The sequence below is a fragment of the Malus domestica genome, chromosome 10 (genome assembly GCF_042453785.1).
Source record: "Malus domestica chromosome 10, GDT2T_hap1".
NCBI classification, from domain to species: domain Eukaryota; kingdom Viridiplantae; phylum Streptophyta; class Magnoliopsida; order Rosales; family Rosaceae; genus Malus; species Malus domestica.
Window position 1 is genome coordinate 20,082,124 of NC_091670.1, and position 26,236 is coordinate 20,108,359.

The following is a 26,236-nucleotide window of genomic DNA, read 5'->3' on the forward strand; positions in this document are numbered from 1 at the left end:
TTTGGTACTTGAATCCTAGTCTTGCAGACATTGTTGAACCACAAGCACAAGAGTGGGACGGAAATACTGTTCGAAGGACATAGCTATTACACTAACCTCTACCTTCTGTAATCACGTTAGTACCATTGATATTCTTGTATTTATTTTTGTATTTCATTATGCACAACATGTATTTTGATCAATAAATATTCTACAATTTCGAGTTCTGTTATTTTTTATTTATTTATGAATTGTTCTCCAACAATTAGCTCCTGTTAAGGTTCCATCAGAGTTGAGAACTCCTTTTGATGCATATTCATGCACCAGAGCTGGTATAGGAAGCTCTAAGCAAGTTTCAAAACATTCTCATGGGTGCTCATCTGTACCGAAATGACAACTGTAAGACCTAACCATGTACTTTGTAATGATAATTGATCGGCCATCTAGAAATCCCCTGAACATTTCGTAGTATGAACCACTTTTTACAAGGCGAGATGAACAGAAATTGTGGTTGCTCTCATGAGCTCATCAGCAAAGTAACAGATAGGGTGAGACTCTCTATCACAAGAAGCAATGAGTTCCTCTAATCATTTTCTCAGGTTCTTGTAGTATGATGACTCAATATCTCTTTCCTCCCTTCTCAAGCACGGCAGCTTTGAGATCCTGGTACAAAAAATAGTTAACCAATTAAAATACGAATTCCGGTTCGAAATTAAAGCTCTATAGAGAATGAAAATTATAACTTTAAATTGCAGCAGTTTTGAAGGCATTGTTTTATCTCAACTGATACTTGTATACCACCAAAGGCCTCTTAGGGTTGGAATTGGATTGCACCAAGTAAACAGTAATCGATCAATTTCTCAAGCGAATCCACTGCAGATGGTCTGTGCAAGCAGAGCAGAAGTTGTAGCTACTCCCATAATCAGTGTTGAATTTTATTATGCTTTGTAAGGTCCACGGTGGCATCGAATGATCCGCGCTGTGAAGAATGACATGCAGTGGTATCTGCCGGCCAAAGAAAACTAAATGAAACTAGTAATTTTGTTTTTTCGTTACCAGACAAAAAAATTGTCAATTACACACAAACAAAAAAAAAGGAGCTGGAAAGTAAGACATATCCGTAGAACCCCACGATGTAATTTTCATGAAGAAGCAGTGGTCATTGGAAGTTTCATCGAACTTTCGAAAATAGAAAACATCTACAAAGTTTTATCACGAATCTTCATTTACAGAAGGAGGATGATCATAGGGCAGTTGGTGAAAAAGTTGAGGTTTCATTATAAAATTAATTGGTAATATGAGGTGTAGCTCAAATACTTATAAGCACATGCAAGATCCCTCTTTTTCTGATGTGAGATTCACTCTCAACACGCTTCCTCACGTGTAACGAATTTTTAAGTCTAAAACGAAGACAACACAATTGGTGACACACCCCAACGCAGATATCCACAGGGACACCAAAATCGAGGGACGCAGACTGACATCTGGAACGTGACGAAACCGTAATATGGAAATAATGTGTAAAAGTACAAATAAATTAGTGTAAAAGTATGAGTAGAGTGCGCATTGAGTGTGATGAACCTTAAAGATTTCTTAGTCACAATCTTGTATCTTTTGGTAGTTATAAGATTTCTTAGTCATTAAGTTTTCTGGTTACTATATATAGTTAGAGAGATAACAATTGTATTTTGGTCTTTGACAAGAGTAATGAAAAACAGTTTATACACGTCTTTACCTTTGCGTCTTTACCTTTGTCATAATCTCCATAATTATCTTCTGTATATTATTCCTTTATCTTAGAGATTTGTAATCCCGTAAGGATTTGTATTGGGAGCTACACAATCCCTTTAGGACTCTCTGTAAACTTGTATATTTATACCTGATTATAAGTAATGGAAAAGTATGACTTCCACTAATATTATTGCTTCATGTTTACTGTGCTCTTTCTCTTAATATATATTTCTACATGGTATCATCCCTTTCCCTGGCTTAACAACCTTTCTCGATCTTACTTCTCATCATGTCATCTACCTCTCCACTTCCTGGACCTGTTATTGCCCAGTTTCTCAAACTCAATAACTCCAATTACCTCACGTGGCTTCGTCAGATCAAGCCATTTCTTGTTGGTCATGATCTGTGGAAGTTTGTTGATGGCTCCCACCCACCCCCATCGACCACCCTCACCGTCACTACCACCTCTTCCCTTGCCGCTTCTGACTCCCATAGTTCTTCCGTGACTACTACCTTTACCATTCCCAACCCCGCTTTTACCCTATGGTACCAACACGATCAGTTGGTCGTAAGCTCCATCACTACTACCTTGACAGAACCCGTCCTTGCTCTCGTCGTGGGCCATGACTCCACCCAAGCAGTTTGGGCCTGTCTTCAACGGCGCTTAGCCCACGGCTCTATTCTCAACTCCGCTACCTTGCATTACCAACTGCTTGATCCTTCCAAAGGATCTCGCTCTATTACTGACTATCTTCAGCATGCTTAATCTTTTGCTGATAAACTCGCTGCTATCGGCCGTCTCGTCGATCCTAAAGACTTCATCACCGCTGTTCTCCGTAGTCTTAGATTTGACTACCTTACCCTTACCACTACTATCATCAATGTCACCCCCTTCTTACCTTTGATGAGTTGACCTCTAAGATTGAAGCTTTTGATCTTCAGAACCCTCACACCTCCACCACTACTGCCGCTTTGCAAACTCCCCTCATTATTACTCACCAAGCTCGTGCTTCTTCTCAGTCCTCTGGCAGTCGCAATAGCAACTAGAACGGCCGTCCCCAACGGAACAGTGGTCCGTAGCGTCATGCCTCCAGCTGGCGTCCTAGCAGGAATACCAATCCCCGCAATCAACAACAACAATGGAATGGGCCTCATCCATTCAATTCTAAGCAACCTTTTCCGTAACCTTCGCATGGGCCCTCTAATCCCTCTTATTGGCCAGGCCCGCGTGGGTTCTTTGGGCGCCCCACCTCTAGTTTACTGGGCCCCGGCCCTTGGTGCCACACTTGCTACACCTCACAGCATAGTGCTGCACACTGTCCACATCGCTATGGCGGCCTAGAACCTTTTCCCCCTTTTGCGGGCTCTCAGGTGGTTTTTTATCAGGATCTCAACATTTGGTTTCACGACACCGGCGCTACCCACCACATGACGGGCGATCCTAATGCCCTCCCCCATCCACAGTCTTATCGTGGTCCTAACTCCGTTCAATTGGGTAATGGTGATTCTTTAAACATTACATCCACTGTTACAATTCCTATTTCTCTTAAGTCTATTCCGTTTAATCTTCGTAATGTCTTTCTTGTTCTGTCCTTACGTAAAAACTTCTTGTCTGTTGCACGCTTTACACATGATAACAATGTCGTTATTTGTTTCTTTCCGTCCTTCTATCGTATCTATGATTTACACACTGATGCTTTATTGTTTCAGGGCCCATGTAGAGATGGCCTTTATCCATTATCACTCTCCTCACCACAGGCCCTTGCCGTTTCATCCTTCACCCCTTGGCATCACCGTCTCAGTCACCATTCATCCTCGATTTTGTCTCGTCTTAGCTCTAGTTTAGGCTTTAAGTCATTTTCTTCCAAGTTTTTTTTGTAAAAGTTGTGCTTTAGGCAAGTCCACACAACTTCCTTTTCAATTAAATAATGCAAGGGCTACTACTCCATTTTATATTATACATTCTGATGTTTGGATGTCCACTACTACCTCTGTTTCTGGCTTTCGTTATTACGTATTATTCACTGACAATTATACTCGTTATTCTTGGATTTACCCCATGAAAAAGAAGTCTAAAGTCTTTACACATTTCCAAACCTTTGTTGCAATGGTTCGTAACCTATTTAACACATCTATTAAATATTTACGAAGTGATGGCAGCATCGAATATGTCAATCACTCATTTTCTGAATTTTGTTGTCAATTAGGAATCCAACACCATCTTTCGTGTCCACACTCACCCCGACAAAATGGCCTTGCTGAGCGTAAGCACCGTCATATCGCTGATATGACTCGCACACTGCTTACTACAGCTCATGCCCTACTCACCTTGTGGGTGGAAGCTACGCTCACTTCTGTCCATCTCATAAATCTTCTCCCCACCTCTACCCTTAACTGGTCCACTCCCTACACACTTCTCTTTGGTCGGTCACCCACTTACTACCACCTACGTACCTTTGGATGTATGTGTTTTCCATACCTTCGGGATTATATTCATGATAAACTAATGCCACGTTCTCTTTAACGTGTTTTTGTGGGTTACAATGCCTCTCATAAAGGTTACAGGTGCCTTGATATGACTACTGGATGTATTTATATCTCCCGCCATGTAGTGTTCAACGAGGCTGTTTTTCCCTTTGCAACCTCTCTCGGCCACCCACCAACCACATACGTGGAGCTGGAAATTCATCCTACTGTCATCCCACAATCTTCTTACTCATTGCTTATCCCTTCCTCTCTTGGTCCCGTGGGCCCCTCCTCCAATGATGGCCCTTCGACGCCACATGTCAATGCCCCACATACTCTTACTGCTTCTCCACCGCAGCCCCTAACTACCCAATCCCGATTGCCACCACCTGTGCTTCCATCTCATCATATGGTCACCCGGACTAAAGACTGATGGCTCTATTTGGTATCCTCTCCCTCATGCTCTTTCAGTTTCGCTTACCACTGATGAACCCACATGCTTTACACAGGCTGCTCGCAAACCTGAATGGCGGGCTGCCATGACCGAGGAAATTAATGCACTTCTTAAAAATAATACTTGGGTTCTTGTTCCACCATTACCCACCCAAAACAAAGTCGGTTGCAAGTGGGTTTATCGCATAAAACGGCACACTGATGGTAGCATCGACAGATACAAAGCACGTTTAGGGCAAAGGGTTTTCACCAACAACCAGGAATTGACTACGATGAAACTTTCAGCCCTATGGTCAAACCTGCAACTATACGAACAATTCTCAACCTTGCTATTTCCAATCATTGGTCTGTTTGTCAGCTCGAAGTGAAAAATGCTTTTCTGCATGGCTATTTGAAGGAGGAAGTCTACACATCGTAACCCCTTGGTTTTATTGATCCTCAACGTCCTTATCATGTTTGTCGTCTCACCAAAACACTCTATGGTCTTAAGCAGGGGCCTGGTTTCACCATTTTAGCTCCTATCTATTTCGCTATAGATTCCTCCAGAGTAAAGCTGATAACTCACTCTTCATTTATAATCACGGCCCTCATCGTATGTGATTACTCTTATATGTTGACGATATCATCTTAACTGGCAACAATCCTTCCCTCTTGCAACACTTTGTCACAGTATGTGTCATGCGTTTGAACTGAAGGATCTCGGACCCCTTAATTATTTCTTGGGTCTTCAAGTACACACCAGTCCACACGGTATGCATCTTTCCAAGTCAAATATGCTTCTGACTTAATAACAAGGGCCAACATGTTGGAGTGCAAACCGTGTTCAACCCCTGTTGCTGCCAAACTGTCATTGTCCGCCCATGATGGAGTGCCTTTGTCTTCTCCAACTAAATATCGCATATTAGTGGGTTGCCTGCAATACTTAACATTAACCCGCCCTAATATATCGTTTTCTGTTAACACCGTTGCTCAGTACATGAGCAACCCCCTTTCCACACACATGTTGGCCGTCAAACGCATATTACACTATGTTAAAGGCACCATTGATCAAGGTCTACTTCTTCGCCCCTAGCCTGCTTCCTCTCGTATCTCTGCATATTCCGACGCGGATTGGGTTGGGTGTCTTGACACACACCGCTCCATCACTGGTTATTTGATTTACCACGGGGCTAACTCAGTGTCTTGGTGCTCCAAGAGGCAGCCTACTATCTCTCGTTCAAGTGCCGAATCTAAATACAACCTGGCTCACCTACTTGTTCCATGAGCTTAGTGTCAACACTTCATTCCCTGTCTATCTTCACTATGACAATCTCAGTGCAACATATATGGCTGCCAACCCCATTTTTCATGCCCGCACCCGCCATATTGAACTTGATTATCATTTTGTCCGTGAAAATGCGGCTCTGGTTAGCCACCAGGTTCGATTTCTACCGTCCATTAATTAGCCTGCAGACTTGTTGACGAAAGGATTGCTCAAAGCGCACCACACCTTGCTTCGGTCCAAACTTGTTCATCCTGCGATGCCCAGTTTCCCGGGGGGGGGGGGGGGTGTTAGTAAAGAGTCTTTCACGTCGTCATAGTCTCCATAATTATCTTCTGTATATTATTCCTTTATCTTAGAGATTTGTCATCTCGTAAGGATTTGTATTGGGAGCTACACAATCCCTTTAGGACTTTTGTAAACTTGTATATTTATATCTGATTATGAGTAATGGAAAAGTATGATTTCTACCAATATTACTGCTTCATGTTTACTGTGCTCTTTCTCTGAATATATATTTCTACAGCTTCCTTCTTCTTGAACCTTCCGCTGGATTATTAAGATGATCTTCACTATCCCCTCTTAAACTTCCATCACCATTAAGAACTCTTTTTGCTGCATATGCATGCACCATAACTGGTGCAGGGACCTCGAAGCAGCAGCCCAAGAGTTTCAAAATATTCTCATAGTTGCTCATCTGTATTGAAATGACAATGTCACGAATAGCCCGAGACTTAGGTATATCCTTATGGATGCCGATGATGTACTTTGCGATGATAATTGATCGGCCATCTAGAAATCCCCTCAACATTTTGTAGTGTGATTCCTCTCGTACAATGCGAGTAGGATGGAAGCTGGTGGTTGCCCTCACGATGTCAACAGCAGAGTAACATTGAATCGGATGAGATGTTCCATCAGAAGAAGCAATGAGATCTTCTAATAATTTGCTTAGATTCTTCTAGTATGATGACTCTGTTCCTTCTTTCTAAAAAATGGCAGCTTTGAGAACCTGGTAAAAATATATATGCGTATGTAACACACAAATAATTAGTGAAACTATACATCTTTCTTATTGGCCAAAAATGAAAAATAAATTTTGAGATGTAAAAATCTCTCTCCTAATTCCCTGGTGCCATGAAAAGCTTATGGATAGAACGTTTACTCGCAAAATTAGCTAAACAACAAAAATGGATGAGAGATTTTTCTTTTTCCAGTTATGTGTTACTAAATACTAATAAAAGTATTCTTGTTCAACATATGAAAATTTTGATTAAGTTCAAGACCTTAAATAATGGTCGAACGCAAAGACAGAGACTTTTTCTTTTCTTTTTCAGCTAGGAAAGAAAAAGACAATCAATCACTTATAAGGAAAGAAAAAAAAAAGGAATTAGAAAATTAGAATGTATAATCACACCTTTAATTAGAAGGAACTAGAAAGTGAGTTTCGCATACCATATTCTCCTCCTTCACACCGTTGGTTATTTTTAGCCTTTGGGCTAAATAAATCAAAGGGGAATTAAGGAAAATAAATAAATACATAAAGGTATGTAGAAGGAGAAAATGAGTGTGCCGAAATGAGTTCCGTTTGTTAAAAACCTACCATTCAATGCCAAACTACCTTTTCACCCCTTTTTAGGATCCAACAATGACAATCACGTAAACTACTACATTGCCTTACCACTATCCAGACTTTACTAGTTAGACTTTCATAGCCATGGCAGATGAAACCATAAAATCTCCATTGAAAAGAAAGAAAATATGAGAACGAAGAACAACGAAACTCAGAGTACAGAGAAAATTATACCTTGAAAAAGAAGTTGTTGTATTAACTGAATGAGTACTTGCAAACCTTTACAGTGATGTATATACCTATTTATAAAAGATAAAAACAAACTTACAGCTGTCAAAACTTAATAACTAAGAAAGCTAAACACCTTAACCGCCTAGCTAACTTATACACAATATGACTAAAATAACCATGCACATATATCTTTGGTTAATACTCCCCCTCAATCTCAAATGGGATAACCCAGTCTGAGATTGGTACAATAATGAACAAACAAAGGACTGTGTAAACCTTTGGTCAAGACATCTGCAACCTGAGCTTCGGTAGGAATATATTGAACCGCTAGATCTCCATTTTGAACTTTTTCACGAACAAAATGAAAATCAGTATCCAAGTGTTTAATCTGAGTATGAAAAACTAAACATAAGGCTAACGTTGAAAGATTATCACAATGTAACAACGGTGCAGATGGAAGAAAAACATGAAAGTCTTTGAGAAATAATCTAATCCAAGCTACATCTGCAACAGCATTAGCTAATGCTTTATACTCTGCCTCAGTAGAGCTGCGAGACACACTTCCTTGTTTCTTGGACTGCCATGATATAGGGTTTGAACCGATAAATACAATGTATCCTGTGGTAGACCTTCTGGTGTTTATATCAGCAACCTAGTCTACATCACTATAACCAAGTAATTTCATTTGTCCCTGAGCAGAATTTGTCAATCCACACTGCAACGTACCTTTAAGATATCGAAGAATTCTTTTAATCAAACAAAAATGTTCTTCAGTTGGAGTTGTCATAAACCGGCATGCATAATTGACTGCATAAGCAATATCAGGCCTAGTGAAGGTTAGATATTGTAATACACCAACCAAACTTCTGTAAACTGTTAGCCATTGGTTTCCCTTCATCCTTCAATAATTGAGTGTGGCGCTTGCTCGGCGTTGAACAGGGTCTGCAATGCATCATTCCAGCCTTATTTAGAAGATCAGTAACATATTTAGACTGATTAATGAAGATGTCTCCATTGTCTCTGTAGGTTATTTGCAAACCCAAAAAATAGGTTAACTTCCCCATATCTTTCATATCAAGTACACTGGCTAAATCATCAATTACTTGCTATATTAGCTTGGAAGAAGACCCCGTGATGATAATATCATCAACATACAGTAGCAAGATCACTACATCAAAACCATTGATCTTCACAAACAAACTAGGATCAGAATGAGAAGATTGAAATCCCAAAGTAGGTAGATAACTTGTAAACTTGGCATTCCAAGCTCTGGGAGCCTGTTTTAGTCCATATAGAGACTTAAGTAATTTGCAGACATGAGTAGGATATAGAGAATCTTGGAAACCTTGAGGTTGTTTCATAAACACCTCTTATTGTAATTCTCTATGAAGAAAGGCGTTCTTCACATCTAATTGCCTTAAATCCCATTTGTTCATTGCTGCAAGTGACAAGATTAGCCTTACTGTTGTGTGTTTGACCACTGGACTAAACGTTTCTTCATAGTCTAGACCATGTTCTTGGCTAAAACCCTAAGCTATATGCCTTGCCTTATATCTGGACACCTTTCCATCTTGATCCTTCTTAATCTTATATACCCACTTGCTGCCTATGACATTTCTATTTTGTGGAACTGGTACTAATTCCCAAGTACCTTGTTTTTGCAAAGCTTCAAATTCTTCCTTCATTGCATTCCTCCAATTCTCAGAAGTAACAACTTGCTTGTAATGAGTTGGTTCTGAAGACTCATGAATATCTAGTATAGCAGTAAAACCACTAAATACAATATCATCATCAGATGATAAAGAAGAGTCATGGATATAGAAGCACAATAACCAGAATAATCCTTCCTTTGTAGAACTCCACTTTTTAATCTTGTAACCATACTAAGCTTAGAAGGCACATTAATTACATCATTATGAATCACAAGATCATTGACATCATGAAGAGAAACAGAAGATGTACCAGCCACATCATCAAGAGAAATAGATGATGTAACAACCATATTATCATATGTAGAACAAACATTTGGAGATAGGTCTTCAGAGTTGGAAGTTACCTGAATTTGGGAAGGGTTATAGACAGGCAACCTTGGAGAAGAAGAAGTTTGATGTAGAGTAGTAGCTTGTAATGGTAACAATCCTGAACCTGATACTGTACCAGAAGATTAAGAAGAAACAGAGTGCAGATCCATATCTTGATCATTGACCACATTATCCACCCCATGTTGATTAGATCCATTTGACAACACAACAGAAATTACTCTAGGTAACTTTCTTTGTGTAGATGAAGTAGGCACAGATGAAGTAACATTTACGGACTGTGATGTCTTAAAAGGAAATACACTTTCATCAGGAATGACATGCCTAGACAACAATAGCCTTTTTGTAGGTATATTAAAACACAATACTCCTTTGTAACCTACTGAATATCCCAAAAATACACACTCAACACTTCGTGCTTGTAGCTTATTTACATTATAAGGTCTCAAATAAGGAAAAACTGCAGAACCAAAGACCTTTAATGACCCTAAAGAAGGTGATTGTCCAAACAACTTCATATAGGGTGGTATCATTTCTAAATTCTGACTTGGCATTCTATTTATCAAGAATACTGCACGACTACACGCATGAAACCAGAACTGTTGAGGTAAATAAGTAGCAATGAGTAATGTCACAGTAGTTTCAACAATATGTCTATTTTTCCTCTCTACAAGACCATTCTGCTGAGGGGTATATGGACAAGAAACAAGATGTAAAATACCATTGATATCCAAGAAAGTCTTAAACACTTTACTCATGTACTCTCCTCCCCCGTCAGATTGTAAAGTCTTAATATTTGTTTTGAAATGATTAAGAACAAAGGCTTGAAATTTCACCAATACAGTGTACACATCAGACTTATTAACAAGTGGGAAGATCCAAGTAAACATTGTGCATTCATCAACAAAAATTACATAATATCGGTAACCTTCCAAAGAAACAGTAGGTGAAGGTCCCCATACATCAGTATGCATTTTTTCAAAAGGAATGCTTGACTTATTACACTTAGAAGGAAATGGTTGTCTAGACATATTACCCCTAATACAAGCTGAACACAACTGTGGACTTTTATCTAGAGAAACAGAAATATGAGAGTCCTTAAGCATTTTGAGTTGAACCTCATTGGTGGGATGCCCAAGTCTATGATGCCAGATAGATGTCTTAACAAGTTGCCCCAGCAAAGCTTAAGGTGTATTATTCATTAGCTGAGAATATTTGTATAAATGCTGCTGAGGAATGTAATACAAGTCACTACTACTACTCCTACTCCTTCCTCTCATTTGGATTTTCTTGGTTGCCTTATCCTGCACCCAAAAACCAAATTCATCAAGTATAACATAACAATGATTATCCTTGCATAGTCTATAAACTGATAATAAACTAGTTGCTAACTGTGGAACATGTAAAACCATTTGAAGAGTTAAAGGTTTTGAAGAGGTTAAAAGAGAACCCAAACCAGTGTTAGCAACAGGAAGTCCCTCTCCATTGCCTACTGTAATCCTGTCATTACCCTCAAAAGGTGTCACAAGTGTCAAATTATCAAGGTCAGCAGTCATACGGTGGGTGGCTCTTGTATCTAACACCCAATTTCGCTATGATGAAGAAACGAAATTCTGCTGAGCTTGTGCAATAAGTGCAGTCAAAGAAGGAGATGGATGAGCACCTTGATATGCATAATTGAACTTGTGATAGCAGTTGAGAGCAGTATGGCCTTTCTTTCCACAAATTTGACATTACATAACTGGAGGAGCTGAACAGGAACTCGCATCATACCGTGAGTAACAATTAGGAGCAGTATGGCCTCGTTTATTACAAATCTGACATTCAAGAATCAATGTTGTTCTGGAACCAGTATTGCCATTCCAATTCTGCCAAGTTGAACCACCTTTAAATCCAAAATTAAAGTTTCCATTATTACTTGTGCTTCTAGCAAAGAAATTTGAATTCCCTGAGAACCTGCCATTATTGTTCCCATTATACCTTGGCCTGTTGTTAAACCTTCCATTGTTACCTCCATAATTCTGATAGCTCCTATTATTCTTAGAATTTGCATTATTTTGCTGATGAAAATGAGGCAAATAAGCCTAAGACACAATTCCTCCAGTTAGCCTTTGAGTATTATTCGGAGAATTAGCATTAGCACCACTAACAAAACCATAACCACCAGAAAATTGTTGAGACGATCTTTGACTCTGTGATGAATTAGCATTTGAAGATTCACCTTGGCAATACATAGCTGACATAGAAAAATTCATTGTAGATTATTAATCTTTAGCGGTCCTCTCTGCTGCCAATAATTGAGCTCAAAACTCTTTAAAAGAAATAGGAGTTTCACGAGCCAAAATTACAGTACGGATCATGTTAAATTTTGCTGGCAATCCAACCAAAGTAGCAACAATAAGATCATTGTCAGATACAACTTCTCCTGCTGCAAGATCCTTAAGAACCTTGATTCGCAACATGTATTTCTCAACACTATCAGAACCTTTCTTAATTGTTAGTAACTCAGTCTTGAGATGATTCACTCTTGCTCTCGAAATAGTAGCATACCTATCTTGCAGATTCATCCAAGCTTCATGTGCAGTTTTACAGCCTACAACATATTCAATTGCTTCATCTCCCAAAGTAGCAAGCAATAGACTCACAAGAGCCCGATCTCTTTTAATCCATTCTTTATAAGCTACTGTAACTTCAGTAGTTATACCATTGTCTTTAGCAAAGACAAACTTTGGTGGACAGACAGAGGTACCATCAAAATGATCAAACATATCATTTCCTTCAAGAACAGATCTAAACTGAAATGACCACTTCACAAAATTATCCTCCTGAAGTCTAATTGTTAACATTCCAAGTATAGTTTCAACCTTTATCATATTCATCGCCATAACTCCAAAATTTCAAGAACACAGTAATTTCAACTGAAGATTATATTTCAATCAGGGAAAAAAAAAACAACTACAAGAAAATTGCAACTTAGTGAAGAGCTTCGTACTCACAAGCAATATCCACTTATTCCTTCCAAACTAAACCGAATAAGAGACACAAATCTTCGTGCTCACACAAATCAGAAAAGCCGCCACCAATCAAGAAACAATAAGAACCTTCATGCTCAAATCAATCACCAGTAATCAAGGAGCTTCGTGCTCAAGAGACAATCAATACTTTGCAAATTGATAAAATCAAACAATTATAGGCTTCATGCCTTAGAAATCATCACATCAAGCCACACATCCATAATTCTTCACAATTCCACAATTATACTAAGGAACGACTCAATTTTGAAGATCAAAGCAGAAAAACCTGATATTGCAACAAAGATCGAAGATCCCAATCCAAGCAGATCAAGATTCAGTGCACAAACAGCTCAGAGATGCCGCAGAAAAACCTTAAGCCTGATGAGCAAACCAGGATCCTCTTCACCAGTTTACTGAACCTTAGCTCTGGATACCATCATAGCCATGGCAGATGAAACCATAAAGTCTCCAATACAAAGCAAGAAAATATGAGAACGAAGAACAACGAAACTCAAAGTAGAGAGAAAATTATATCTTGAAAAAGAAGTTGTTGTATTAACTGAATGAGTACTTGCACACCTTTACAGTGATGTATATACCTATTTATAAAAGATAAAAACAAACTTACAGCTGTCAACACTTAATAACTAAGAAAGCTAAACACCTTAACCGCCTAGCTAACTTATACACAATATGACTAAAATACCCATGCACATATATCTTTGGTTAATAGACTTCTCGATTTAGAGGAGTTCTTTAGCCACGTCTATCGTATCTGGCATTCGTTCACTTTTATCTTGGGTGCATAGCAATTCTAATGCTAGAGTATCTGGCATTCGTTCACTTTTATCTTGGGTGCATAGCAATTCTAATGCTAGAAAATCGTGCAAGTGCTGTTGTACTTGTCCATCTCCCGTTATCTCCCCAAATATTTTAGGGTCCACAATTGTCTGAATCTGTCCGATATCTCTAGCATGTACTTTCACATATACAATAATCGATTGGTATTCTCCTGCGTCATATTTATCTACAGCTTTTTGTCCAGTCAAGAATGCAAGTAAATGCACACCAAAGCTGTAGACATCACTTTTTTCTGTAATGTAACCAGACTTCATGAAGGAAGGATCAAGGTACCCAAATGTCCTTCACCTTATCATCAACGTGTGATTTCATAGGAGGAATTGTTATGGAGTGTGAGAAGTTACAGAGTTTGGGAACATAATAATGGCCAAAGAAAATACAGCTGGCTTTTAAATCCTGATGAATGATTGGCCAATTTGGGTGGTACCATCGTGGGTAACTAGACATGTGTCCATTCTATAACTAAGAAAAATTCTGCGGATAAAAGTTATAGAACTCACACTTCTACGCTTGATCTGACTCTTCTTCATTATTAATTTGTCTGATTGGCCTATACGTGCTGAATCTTACTAATTGATTTCCATGATATTGCTTATATAAATGAAATTCTGTAGGGTCTCTTATATTGGTTTCTCCTAAAATAATCGATACATTTCATTCTATTTCTTCTAGTTTTAACATATTGGCCTTCTTGGCTTTGAGTACTGAAATACCTTTACTTTGAAATATATCTAGATTCTTATTCAAATCTAGTCTAGTTTTAGTATTGCTAACTTGTAATTTTCCTGTAAAGCCTACGCATGGTAGTAAGTTGTCCTTAGTTTCTATCATATCGTATCTTATAGATTTGACCGAAATTTGAATATATTTGTAAAAGTCTTTGAATGGGAGCATAAATTCTGGTTGACAATAGATTACTCTAGCATTTTCTGACATAGCAATTTCATCATCTCGATTGTGGCTGCGTCTAGTTGTCTGTATCTTGCATCTAAAATACTTATTAAAACCTTCACCCCAGATTGCAGTCTGGTTAAACTTTTGAATCCTACTACTATTGTTCCAAGATATAAAATTATATTTTCTATCCATTTTGTCCTAAGATTCTTTGGTTACTAAATTAATTCTACTGACATCCTTTTTGTCTACTACTCTTATTATCTGTTCTTGATAATGAACTAAACCGTTGTCCCATTTTATATAATTTTTTAGGGTTCAAGAGATGTAAAGTGTTATTTCTAAAAGCTTCTGCTTCTTTTTCGGTATCTATTTCTTCTTATGTTCTTAAAAGTTCTTTCCATTTGTTATATATTGTTTTGAAAAGCACATGTAAAATAATAACATCTAAGATTAAGGCCAAAAGTCTCACACGCCCACGATGAATGAGGGAGGGGGGAGGGGGGTTGGCCGAAGAATCTCCGATGCCAAAGTTAGAATTTTAAAAAGAATGTAATAGGAGTTTGTGGATGGCAAATGACTTAGCATTTTAGTGGGATAAGTGGTGTATTTATAGGAGGGTGGTTGGCCCTTAGGGTGAGGACTGACTGGCCATAGATGGTAATTGGAGAATAATTGCAAGATATTATGTGAAATAATATCTTGCAATTAACATGCAATTATTCCTAAATTAAATAGGAAGTTTTGGGAGTTACCTTTTGAATAAAATCAATAAGAAATTGATGAGGAGTGGTGAGAGAGATTTGAATAAATACCATATTGATCACATTTGACTCTTCCTTGATTGAACCGTTATTGTCCGTTGCATGCACGTGGAAATCCTGGTATGCCTCGAGGATTATTTTATTCTTTTAACCCAAAAGTCCACATGTCACCTCCATAATTTTTTGCTCCACATGAATCCTTTTGTACAAGGGTTTAGGGTTTAGAAGGTGAGAAGAATGGATGTTGTTGGTTGCCTTGATGAGGTTATCAGCAGAGTAACAATGAATAGGATGAGATTCTCCATCACTAGAAGCAAAGAGATCCTCTAATAACTTTTTTTAGGTTCTTGTGGTTTGACAACTCAATATCTCTTTCCGCCTTTCTCAAGCATGGAAGCTTCGAGACCCTAGTACAAAAATAGTTAACGAATTAATATACAATTTCAGGTTTAAAATTAAACTTACGAGCGTGAAAACTATAACTTACAATTGCAACAGTTTTGATGGCATTGTTTTATCTCAACTGATTCTTGTTTAGCACCAAAAGCCTTTTAGGATTGGAATTAGATCACACCAAGTAAACAGTAATCGATCAATTTCTCCGTGTCCGCTGCAGATGGTATCTGCAACCAGAGCAGAACTTGTAGCTACTCCCCCAAGTTTCATTTTCTCCACAATGGTCGCATCGAATGATCAGCCTGCTATGAATAACATGCAGTGGTGATAGCGGCCAAAGAAATTTACATGAAACTACTTTTTTTTTATTTTTTTCATTATTAGAGACAAAGCAAAAGACAAATAACCTGTCAACTATAAAGAAAGTAGAAAGTCATGAAAAATTAACATATTCTAACCCACCTCCCTATTCACAAATCTTCTGCTACATATCAGCAAAACCCCACAACGTACTTTTCATTGAAGAAGCAGATGTGATTGGGAGTTTCATTGAATTCTCAAATGAATTACAAGATCGCAAACACTTACAAAGTTTCAATAACAGCCTTAAATATAAAGAACGAGAGAGCGCTATAGCATTGACTTTGCAATTGCATAGGAGGAACTGTTATAGAGAAAGAGAAGTTGCTCTGTTTTAGGAACAAAGTCATGGTCCAAGAAAATACAACTAGGTGTTAGATCTCTCTGCATGATGTGCTTATGAAGGGTGGAATTGGAGATATGAAAATGCATTCACAAGTCGCTTAGCAATACACAATTTAGTTTTCCATGGTAATAAGGATTGATCTTAATTTGTCATTGTCGAAAAGGAAAATGCAACATCAAGATATTCTAAAGAGTAGTGAGCAACATGGAAATCGAACTTGCCTTGAAATCGTTGAGCACAAAGATATACACACTAATGCAAACTAGGTAGCTACAGGTTCACTATCTCTCTACTAAACAAACAGATAAGGAATGACCTAGTTCTGCACCATGTTTCAAAATCACATGTCAGACCATGCAAAAGATCGATCTTCAAGAATGCCAGTGCTAAGAGTACTGTATAATGTTTGGAAATGTAATTTCCACAGGATATTCCTGATTAATGTATTTGATTTTTAACACGTTGTTCTCTTCTTCTTTTTTTTCTTTCTTTCTCATTAATTAGGTTGCAATCAATGTTTGGATAGAGAAAGAAAAGGCAACATCAAAAACTCCTTACAAATAAAGAAATCCAAAGATATCTAATCTGAGCTATCATATTTGTTGCAAATTAACAGAAAAATGAAAATAATAGCAACGCATTAACAACCAACACCATACAAAGGTTAGAGAGTTCAACATTTAAGACACTGCTCATCTTCCAACCACTAGTCATATCTTGTCAATTCGAACAAGTTCTCTAGCCACATCTGTCATATATGGCCTTCTTTCAATTTCGTCTTGAGTGCATGACAATGCCAGTTGTAGGAAATCTTGCAACTGCTGCTGCACTTTCTCATCTCCCCCTACATCCTCATTGATTTTAGGGTCCACAATTGTCTGAATCTGCCCGATTTCACTAACATGTTGTTTCACATATGCAATAATTGATTGGTATTCTATTGCGTCATATTTATCTACGACTTTTTGTCCCGTTAAGAATACAAGTAAATGCACACCAAAGCTATAAACATCACTTTTTTCTGTAATGTAACCAGACTTCATGTAAGAAGGATCAAGGTACCCAAATGTCCCTTTCAGATCATCTTCAACATGAGACTGCATAGGAGGAATGGAAATGGAGAGTGAGAAGTTGGTGAGTTTGGGAACATAATCATGGCCCAAGAAAATACAGCTGGGTTTTAAATCCCGATGAATGATTGGCCTGGGAAAGGCAGTATGGAGATATGTAAGTGCATTAGCAAGCTGCTTTGCAATACGCAGTCTAGTTTTCCATGGTAATGAGGAGTAATTTTCATTACCCCCTAGACCTCCGTGATCGTTGAGAACTCCTTCCATCGCATACTCATGAACAAGAGCTGGTACAGAACTCTCCAAGCAGCAGCCCAAGAGTTTCAAAACATTTTTATGGTTGCTCATCTGCATTGATATAATAATGTCTCGAATGGCCATGGACTTAGCTTCATCCCCCGTCCCCATGAACTTCTTAACAATGATTGATCGATCATGTAGAAAACCCCTGAACATTTTGTAACCACCATAAACATGTATAGAACTGGGGAATTGACTATTTTCAGTGGGTGAACAATCTTGCATAATGCAAGAAGGATCAAAGTTGTTGGTTGCCCTCGTGAGCTCATCAGCAGAATAACAACAAATAGGATTCGATTTTCCATCACAAGAAGCAATGAGATCCTCCAATAAGATGCTTCCATTATCCAAGAATGATCTCTGTCTTTCCTCCTTTCTGTTTCTGAATCATGTAAGCAATGGGAAGAACCTGATTAACACACACACACACCCGCAAACGTCGAATAAAAAAGCACACACCAAGATATGACAGAAGACCTTCCATATAACTTGAATAGTGCATTTTCCTTTCATTTTTTGCCCATGAAAGTTTAACAGATTACATATAAGCATTCTTATGTGTTCGAAACTGAAAAATTTAACGGTTGGATTTCTTTCTCCTATTGTGGTACAAAATTACTAAGGCAAGAATCTGGCCTCCTTTAAAGGATTTCTGTCCTTACAAATGAACTTTGGGGTTCAGCCTCACGAAAATTCAGATTCAGCCTCTGCTGAAATCATTGAGATTGATGATCAAAATTTAACATAATGGTTTCGAAAACAAGTGCGAAAATAGTTATATGAATATCTCAAAATCAGGTCTAAATCAAACAAAGGCATATATGATGCGTGATTAAAACAAGAACTTACAAGACTTTGGATGACATTGTTTTATCTTTTTCTTTTCTGGCTAGCACCGAGTCCCTGTGTTGATTTATCCGCCGAAGCCCACAGCAGATCTAATGTTCAAACAGCAGTTTGTTCTGTAATTTTCATTCTCTTACAGAAAGCCTGCATTTGAGAAGGAATAAAAGTTTGAAATTTGTTGGTGTGTGTTGGAAGGTGTAACATGCGCCCTCGTATGTTGACTTGGAATAGCTTTCAACCAAAGTTGTGGCTCAAGGAAAAGTTATCTTCCTTTTCATACGTTCATTTTTTTCTTCTTACCTTTTCCAGGGCTGGCCCCATTCCGGAGGGCCTCCATTTTAAATATATATAAATTTTGTAGGATTAAGTACTTAAAACTTCAGCCGTTCAGTACTACGATCTGGTAATATTTCTTTTCACTTGAAAATAAGAAGTCTTAGGTTTGAATCTTGGGGATGGTGAATTCAATACCAAACTAGGTTGTCCATTGTGTGACTTTGCTAAACTCCATTTCCCCTTAGTGTAAAACTATGGATGTACTAAAAAAAAAGCACCTAAAAAACTCCCAAGTTTTTTAGTGTCATTTCAAATTGTTCTAAACAAGTACCCAACCTATTGAGAATGTCATATCGTTAAGCCCCAATTAAATTTATATTAACATAATAAAGGTTTACTTTGTCTCCAAATCAATAGAAGATCATAGAAGCTTGGCCTCCACTAACTAACGGTCATTAGCCCCCATTAGGCCATAACCTCTAAACCCAACACACAACAATCAACTCCACCCTACAACTCAAGCCAACTCCAAACATGAGAAAAATATATATATGCTATGGCGGCTGGAAGAAAGGTAACCACTTCACATTATCAACCACACATCACATAGAACCTCAACATGTTATCAAAGAGGTAAATTTGGTGGCAGATGCACTTGCTAACTCATGGCTTAAAACAGGTTTCAAGTATTGGAAATAGAACCATATTAAATCTTGTAGGTGGCGGCCATTATTCGATCAAGTTGCCACATGTACATTTAATCGAATAATTAACTGCGGCTTAATAAATGTGACATTTTCAATAGATTACGTACTTGTTTGGAAAGTTTCAAAAGATTGAGACCAATTTAAAATAACACTAAAAGGTTAATGAATTTTAGGTACTTACTCCAATATTTTACACTTTAAATTTAATAAAAATATCAAAAAATAAAATCACAAGCAATAATATAACTTTCGACAAAAAAAATTTTACTATTTTTTTCTTTTCCCTCACCCACACACGTAACTATAGTTTTACTTTATCAAATTTAAATAAAATTTAAAAATAAAAATGCCAATCCTTTTTCTCTCGATACAACCCCACCCACTTTCTTTCTTTATTTTCACAAAACTGTTGCTCTTTTTCTCGATCTTCACAAAAATTACGATTTCAGCTGCTCTTTCATTTCACAAAAAGTAATGTTAGGAAGACTAAATTTATAGATTAAAATTACAAATTAAATGATATGTCACTAATATAAATGAGCATGTCCATCAACACTTAAGTAATAAATCAATCATTAACTTACATATCCTTTAGTTTCCAAAATTTAGTTTCCAAATTTAGTTTTCCTAACATTACTCTTTTACAAAACCATCGCTCTTCAGCCTCTTCTCTCATGGGAAATAATATTGGGGTTCTTCTTGGGTAATTCAGATTTCAGCATGGTGTCTATATCGGCACACTGCAGTTTGTATTGATTCCTCCATGTTTTTAGAGTCCGCCTCTTGAGCGCCAATTAGAAGCATGCAATAGCTCCTAGCTTCAATCGAGGTTAACCTGTGGAGAAGCAACATGAACTTATACGCAGCGTCTATGGAGGCTCTCTCTCTACTATGATTATGTTTTATTAACTGCATAAATCAATGTGGATGTTAACTTGACAATCAATTTTTTGTGATTTTTAATTCTCAAATTAGGTTTTCATGTTGAATTTTCCCTTCCTTTTCCACAGTTTTGTTAACCATATCAATTACAATTGCCTTTGTAGAAAGAAGTTTTTCAAGATTAAAATTGATGAAATCTTATCTGCGATCACTATGTCACACGAAAGATTGAATGAGTTGGTTATTTATCAAGGGGTGTGATATCCACACACCCCATTTTACTTCTCACACACCTTTTTAATTTTCAGTCGTCGGATCGGATGAATTGAAGAAGATCAACAGACATAAATTATCAAGGGGTGTGTGAGAAGTAAAATGAGGTGTGTGGATAGCACACCCCATTTATCAATTGGTTGAAAAATTACATTATATAAACTTAAGTAGTACATTTGTGTCCAAAAACAAGAGACGTGTAACATTTAAATGTTTGTGTATTATTCTTCTTTTTATATTAATTTTTAATGATAATTGATGTAGAAATAAATTTTTTCATGTATTTAGCAAATTCTCTTATATAAATATCAATGTAAAAATAATCAGAGGTTAAAGAACACTAGGGCCCAACTTTGAAGGCATGCCTAGGGCCCCAAATTCTCAGACGGGCCCTGCCTCTCCTTTGACTAGCAAAAGAAAATGCAGTATGAAGAAATCTCCTCACACATAAAGAGCAAAATCAAAATACAATTGCCTTGAATTTTGTTGAGCATGCAAAAGATCTAAACAAAGCAAATTAGGTAGCTACAAGTTCACTAGAAGAACCTACTAATTACATGCCAAAATACCTTTTCTCCCTTTCCATGATCAAACCATTCACAAAAAACTACCATTTTCCTTTGGCACTACCCAAAATACAAGGAACTTTTGCCATTGTGACATTATCACAAACACCTACCATGCAAAAGACAAAAACCCATAAAATCAATCATCTCCTTCTCCACCAGATTCACCACCACTACCATCATCCTCAAAAGCATTTCCATCACCTTCATAACCACTTCCCAAATCACAAATCTTCATCCAAACATCCTCCGAAACCGGCACCACCGAAAGCCTCGGCTGCCGAAACAGAGCAAACCCCTTGAGCCCCTGATCCCCTTTCATCTCCTTCAAGTCCACCGGCCTCCTCATCTCCCCAACCGCCTTCACATCAACCACCCCATCATCCCCGCCTTCCGAATACCATTCTCGCACGACGCTCACTACACCAACCACGCGGCGGGCCTTGGCACCGGAGTGGTAGAAGAAGCAGAGGTCACTGAGCTTCATGGACTTGAGGTACTTCTGTGCTTGCTTGTTCTTGACGCCGTCCCACTTGGTTACGCCTCCGTTGGCCGCTTGGTCCTCCCACGACCACTCTCCCGGCTCTGTCTTGAGAAGCCAGTACTGTTTCTCTGCGGCCATCGATGGTATTGGGATTTTCTGGTCAGGTTTGTTGCTGATTTTCTGTTGTGGAGTACAAAGGATTTTTATGGTGGGTTTAGGGTTTTTTTGGCGGGGAAGATGTGTGCATTGGCGCCAAGGGATATTTGTAAACTAACATGTGTCATCTCATAATTCTCAACTACCATCCGGACTTTCACATCGTAATAAGTAATTCTTACAAGTTACAAGTAAGTTCTATAATGTTACGAAATTATTTAATATTCTATAATGTTGGCCGAACCCCTTACTTAGTTTTGGTTTACTTTGTGAATAATTTCATATGTTCTTGAATTCAAGTTTGATGTTTGTTTTAGTTTTGGATAACGTTATGAATATTGTGCTCGATATGAGTTAGTTGAGTCATATTTCTTGTATACATTGTCCGAATTCAATTAAATACATGATTAGGCGTAAATGTACCGTTAGTTGTCTAGATGAATGTGCTATTATGTACACTAACTTCATACCTAGATCACCCCTCCAAGAACAAATTCAAGTATATCCAACCTGATTAAGGGTTTTGGCATCACTCCTCATTGTATGAATGGTAATGAAATACCATTAAAGAAACCTTATATTCTCCCCATTTTAGAAGAATGCCATTGAGCCTTAAGGATATATGCATCACCTCCTATGAATAAGGATTAAAGCGTATTTAGGAATCAAAGCACTCTCTACGGGGCGCACTATGTATTATGGTTGACCAAAAACTAGGTGATTCAAGTAGTTTACTTACTTTTTCATGACATTGTGGGACACTTAGGTCGAGATACGATGGCCCATATACACGACGCATCACCTTACATGTTGTAAGGATTTAGTGCCTACAAGCACACTTTGGTAAGCCTGCTTGTTTACCATGTAAATACTTATGATTTTGGTTGATGTATTGACACACTAATAACATGTCACATGTTTATCCTCACACATAGTTGTCATCCTCCAGGCCGATTTCACCTTATGGGCTTACCACCCTGATCATCCCTTAAAGTTTGGAAGTCTTGATAATGTCAGAGAGTTTATATCAACGATTTTTCGATAAGTATTGCATGTCTTTTGGGTTAGAAATTGAACATCAAATTCCCCATATTCACCCAGCCTCGCAGAAGTGACCGTAAACCTGTCATGTTGGTTTTTGTATAAGACTGCAATTTTGTATGCAATTATGTTGGTTCGCTTGAGGCCCATCGCCACTCAACTTGTCTTTGGCGTTGCAGTTAGTTACTATAGGTTCGACTTGATGTTTCATACTTACGCATTTGGGAGTGCCTTTTATGTGCCAAGTTGTTCCGTTGCAACGTACCAAAATATGTCGTCAAAGAAGGATGTGAATTTTTGTCGATTATGATTCTCCTTCGAAATAGCTCTTTATGAGCCCTTGCAAGCGATCTCTTTTACTACTTATATTATGCGGATTGTCACTTTGAGGAGACAATCTTCATGTCGTTAGGGGGAGATAAGAACGTCAACGTTCATAAAGGACTGTGCGAACTAGTGTGGACTTTGCCCACTATGTCTCATCTTGATCCATGTACATCACAAGTATGATATGTAAGTGCGACGTATTTTAGCTTTCAAAATGTTGCTCCAGACGCATATCTTTAATCTAGCTAAAGTGGAGATCATATACCAACTACAAACATGCCTGCAAGGATATACGTACCTGTTTGGGCCCAAAATATTAGTTTGGGCCGAGTATAGAATCATTCTCGGCCCGGAAGGCCTTGCGACAAAGGTGCCATGGATCGTTCAGTACGTGGGCCTCCAAACCTAGGACGGCTAGGTTATGACGCAAGACAAGTCGAGTCCTGGTGCAATAAGGAGTCTTGGCAGGATTAATAACCCGAAAGCGAATCCGGCTCAATTAAGGACTAGGTTCACAATTATAGTGAAAATAGGACTGGTCGAGTTGGTGTTTGATCAGGAGAAGAAGACCTACTCTGAGTGGGGTTTTGACTCGACTTTAAAGGTATCCAGTGCTATAAATAGAGGAGGCTGTGCAACAAATAAAGCCTCCAATTCAACACACAACTGCCCTACGCAAACTCTCTCAACAACTTTGAGATTTTTATTTTCTCTTTTCGCTAACACATCTTCCGTTGGCATCAACAGCACTGTGAAAGCAACCGGTGATATCTTAAGTCGGCATAGATAGCTCTGTCGCCATAGGATCAGTCGGTCTCGCAGCATCTTCCGTTGGCATCAACAGCACTGCGGCGAGGACGGTTGGTTACCTATCCAAGTCTTGGTCGAGAAGGATTTTCGAATCCTTATTGATTGAGGTCATCTCATTAGCTTTCTCGGCGAAGTGAGGTGTTACAGTTTACTGAGCTCGGCGTATTGCACGCCGAGTTATTTTATGATTGGATACTTTCAAGTGGGATTTAGAGTTCGGCATTTAAACAGCCGAACCACGTTCACTGTTAAGACTTATATTCGCTTTGAGTATTTGTGCCCCTACACTTTGGTGTTGATTCGGCGTGAGTTTACTCTGACGAATAACATCACTGTGATCGAATCCGACGACGGCGATTCGTGAACTTCGTAAGAATAGTAACCTTGTCTTCAGGTTCGAGAACCCAAGAGGCCGAGACGTGTTCCTTTCTTAGCCGCAATCGCAAGACGCAGAAGTCAGCCACGCACTGATAGGATTTTTACTACTCATGTGAACGGGCTTAAATCTCCTATTTTACTTGCAAGAATCACAAGGTTGTTGTAGTATAAACAGATCTCGCAAGGTCATTCTCCACAGGGATTATTAAATAATTCGAAATAAACCAAATTCCAATTAATTATTGTAAAGTAGAAATTGAGATGACTGATTTTATAAACTACTTAAATTAAATACGAATTTAATTAATAAAAATAAGACAATCTGCAATATTAAAAACTAGAAGGAAAAGAAAATAGTTTTGGGAGAAATCAAATTAAGAAGCACTAGGGTTTCACCATCACCTAGCAATCCTATGAACTTTTACCAATTACTTATGATCTACACATGCCACTTTGAAGGTTAGGTTTTCCTAATTCATATTCTACTTGGAACCTCCAACATATAACGTATATCTAACATGCAATCCGTCCGGACGTTCGGATCAAATCTGAACATGAAAGACTCATTATGCTTTATGAAAACCCTTTGAAAAACCATGCAACCCTTAAGACGTGGTATTCATCCTAAGTGAAATTACAATTATTAATCACAAGAAGCCAGCGTCAATTTCAGGGAACCTTCCGACCAAAATTGCATCAAATTACTTTTCTAAAGATCCTAATGGTGATCAGGCATTAAGACAATTAGATAGTTTTAATCCCGGTGATTAACAATTCAAAGTATGCATGCAATCAATCATAAGCAATTAAATAAAAATCACATATTCATGCTAAGGCTCAAGGCTTCGTCCTAGCAAAAGGAATTAGTTACGCATATTCATAATTGAAATCATAGAAAATATTATTAAGAAAAGGATTGAAAACACCTTCAAGTAGAAAATCTCCAAAACCCTAGCACTTTTCTCTGTCTCCAGAATTGCATAAAATAAAGCGTAGTCTAAAAATTGTAGACGGCCAAGCAATATATTTGCTAAACCCCTTCACAAACCCTAAAAACAGGTCATTTCTTCCCACTAGGAAACTAATAATAATAATTAAATAAAATAGGAAACATAACCCTAAATTAAATGGTGAAATTCGCCTAAAATCTGAACACCCACGTTTTGGACCCATAAGCTGCTCCAAAACTGGCCCAATATAGCTGGATTTAATGTTTGGAATATTCTGAACACTTCTCCAGAAGGCCACGAACCCATCCGAGGTCATCTTGGGCTCCAAAAACGCCATTTAAGCCTAAAAACGTCATTTTCTAGCACTGCTTCTTTCTTTTATCGCCAGAAAATAACCGCTTGATGGAAAAATCCCAAATTTTGTTACGATCAAGCTAAGTGACTCACGAACGTCCTCTGACTGGAATCATGCACCCAACACAACATCAACCAATTTACTTCTCGGCCGAGCTCGGCCGACGAGTTGGCACGTCCTGCATTCACCGAAGGACGTAGTTAGCTTATAGATTACTCGACCTGCGCGCCACGTAGGCTTGGTAGTTTTTAGGGTTAACATTTTGGCACGCCCAGTGGGACCGAGTGCTAAACTACAAAGTTCATGCCAATTGAAACGTGATCGGTAAAAAAGAAAATAGCTATGGGAAAATCAACAGCCAATTTACCGTTTCAGAACATAGGACACAGTGTGCCACAGGCGCAGAATTCCATTAGCGCCGTAACACCTGAGTCCACGAGCGCGACTCGC

The 26,236-nt window shown here is 38.3% G+C and overlaps 4 protein-coding genes and 1 long non-coding RNA gene across 5 annotated transcripts; 1 reads left to right on the forward strand and 4 right to left on the reverse strand.

Annotated features, from left to right (window-relative positions):
• Nucleotides 1-1,690: 1,690 nt before the first annotated feature.
• LOC114827596 (uncharacterized) lies at nucleotides 1,691-3,692 on the forward strand. Its single transcript, XR_003776698.2, has 2 exons — nucleotides 1,691-3,205; nucleotides 3,421-3,692. It is a non-coding gene; the product is annotated as an uncharacterized lncRNA (long non-coding RNA).
• Nucleotides 3,693-6,410: 2,718 nt separating this feature from the next.
• LOC139188595 (uncharacterized) lies at nucleotides 6,411-12,615 on the reverse strand. Its single transcript, XM_070806208.1, has 15 exons — nucleotides 12,079-12,615; nucleotides 11,886-11,966; nucleotides 11,504-11,790; nucleotides 11,140-11,230; nucleotides 10,976-11,034; nucleotides 10,767-10,870; nucleotides 9,654-9,842; nucleotides 9,239-9,444; nucleotides 8,847-8,968; nucleotides 8,551-8,633; nucleotides 8,353-8,417; nucleotides 8,194-8,268; nucleotides 7,968-8,079; nucleotides 7,740-7,759; nucleotides 6,411-6,587 (listed from the first exon to the last, which is right to left on the reverse strand). Exons 1-15 carry the CDS (start codon nucleotides 12,613-12,615, stop codon nucleotides 6,411-6,413), a joined length of 2,208 nt encoding a protein of 735 aa, XP_070662309.1.
• An 872-nt stretch (nucleotides 12,616-13,487) lies between these two features.
• LOC114827396 (serine/threonine-protein kinase ZRK1-like) lies at nucleotides 13,488-14,035 on the reverse strand. Its single transcript, XM_029109182.1, has 2 exons — nucleotides 13,986-14,035; nucleotides 13,488-13,887 (listed from the first exon to the last, which is right to left on the reverse strand). Exons 1-2 carry the CDS (start codon nucleotides 14,033-14,035, stop codon nucleotides 13,488-13,490), a joined length of 450 nt encoding a protein of 149 aa, XP_028965015.1.
• A 2,891-nt stretch (nucleotides 14,036-16,926) lies between these two features.
• On the reverse strand, nucleotides 16,927-18,827 carry LOC114827597 (serine/threonine-protein kinase ZRK1-like). Its single transcript, XM_029109686.2, has 2 exons — nucleotides 18,585-18,827; nucleotides 16,927-18,117 (listed from the first exon to the last, which is right to left on the reverse strand). The coding sequence occupies exons 1-2, from the start codon at nucleotides 18,599-18,601 to the stop codon at nucleotides 17,076-17,078; spliced, it is 1,059 nt and encodes a 352-aa protein (XP_028965519.1). The 5' UTR covers nucleotides 18,602-18,827; the 3' UTR covers nucleotides 16,927-17,075.
• A 2,340-nt stretch (nucleotides 18,828-21,167) lies between these two features.
• On the reverse strand, nucleotides 21,168-22,218 carry LOC114827598 (uncharacterized). The gene has a single exon (XM_029109690.1). The coding sequence runs from the start codon at nucleotides 21,905-21,907 to the stop codon at nucleotides 21,425-21,427; it is 483 nt and encodes a 160-aa protein (XP_028965523.1). The 5' UTR covers nucleotides 21,908-22,218; the 3' UTR covers nucleotides 21,168-21,424.
• Between the last annotated feature and the right edge of the window lie 4,018 nt (nucleotides 22,219-26,236).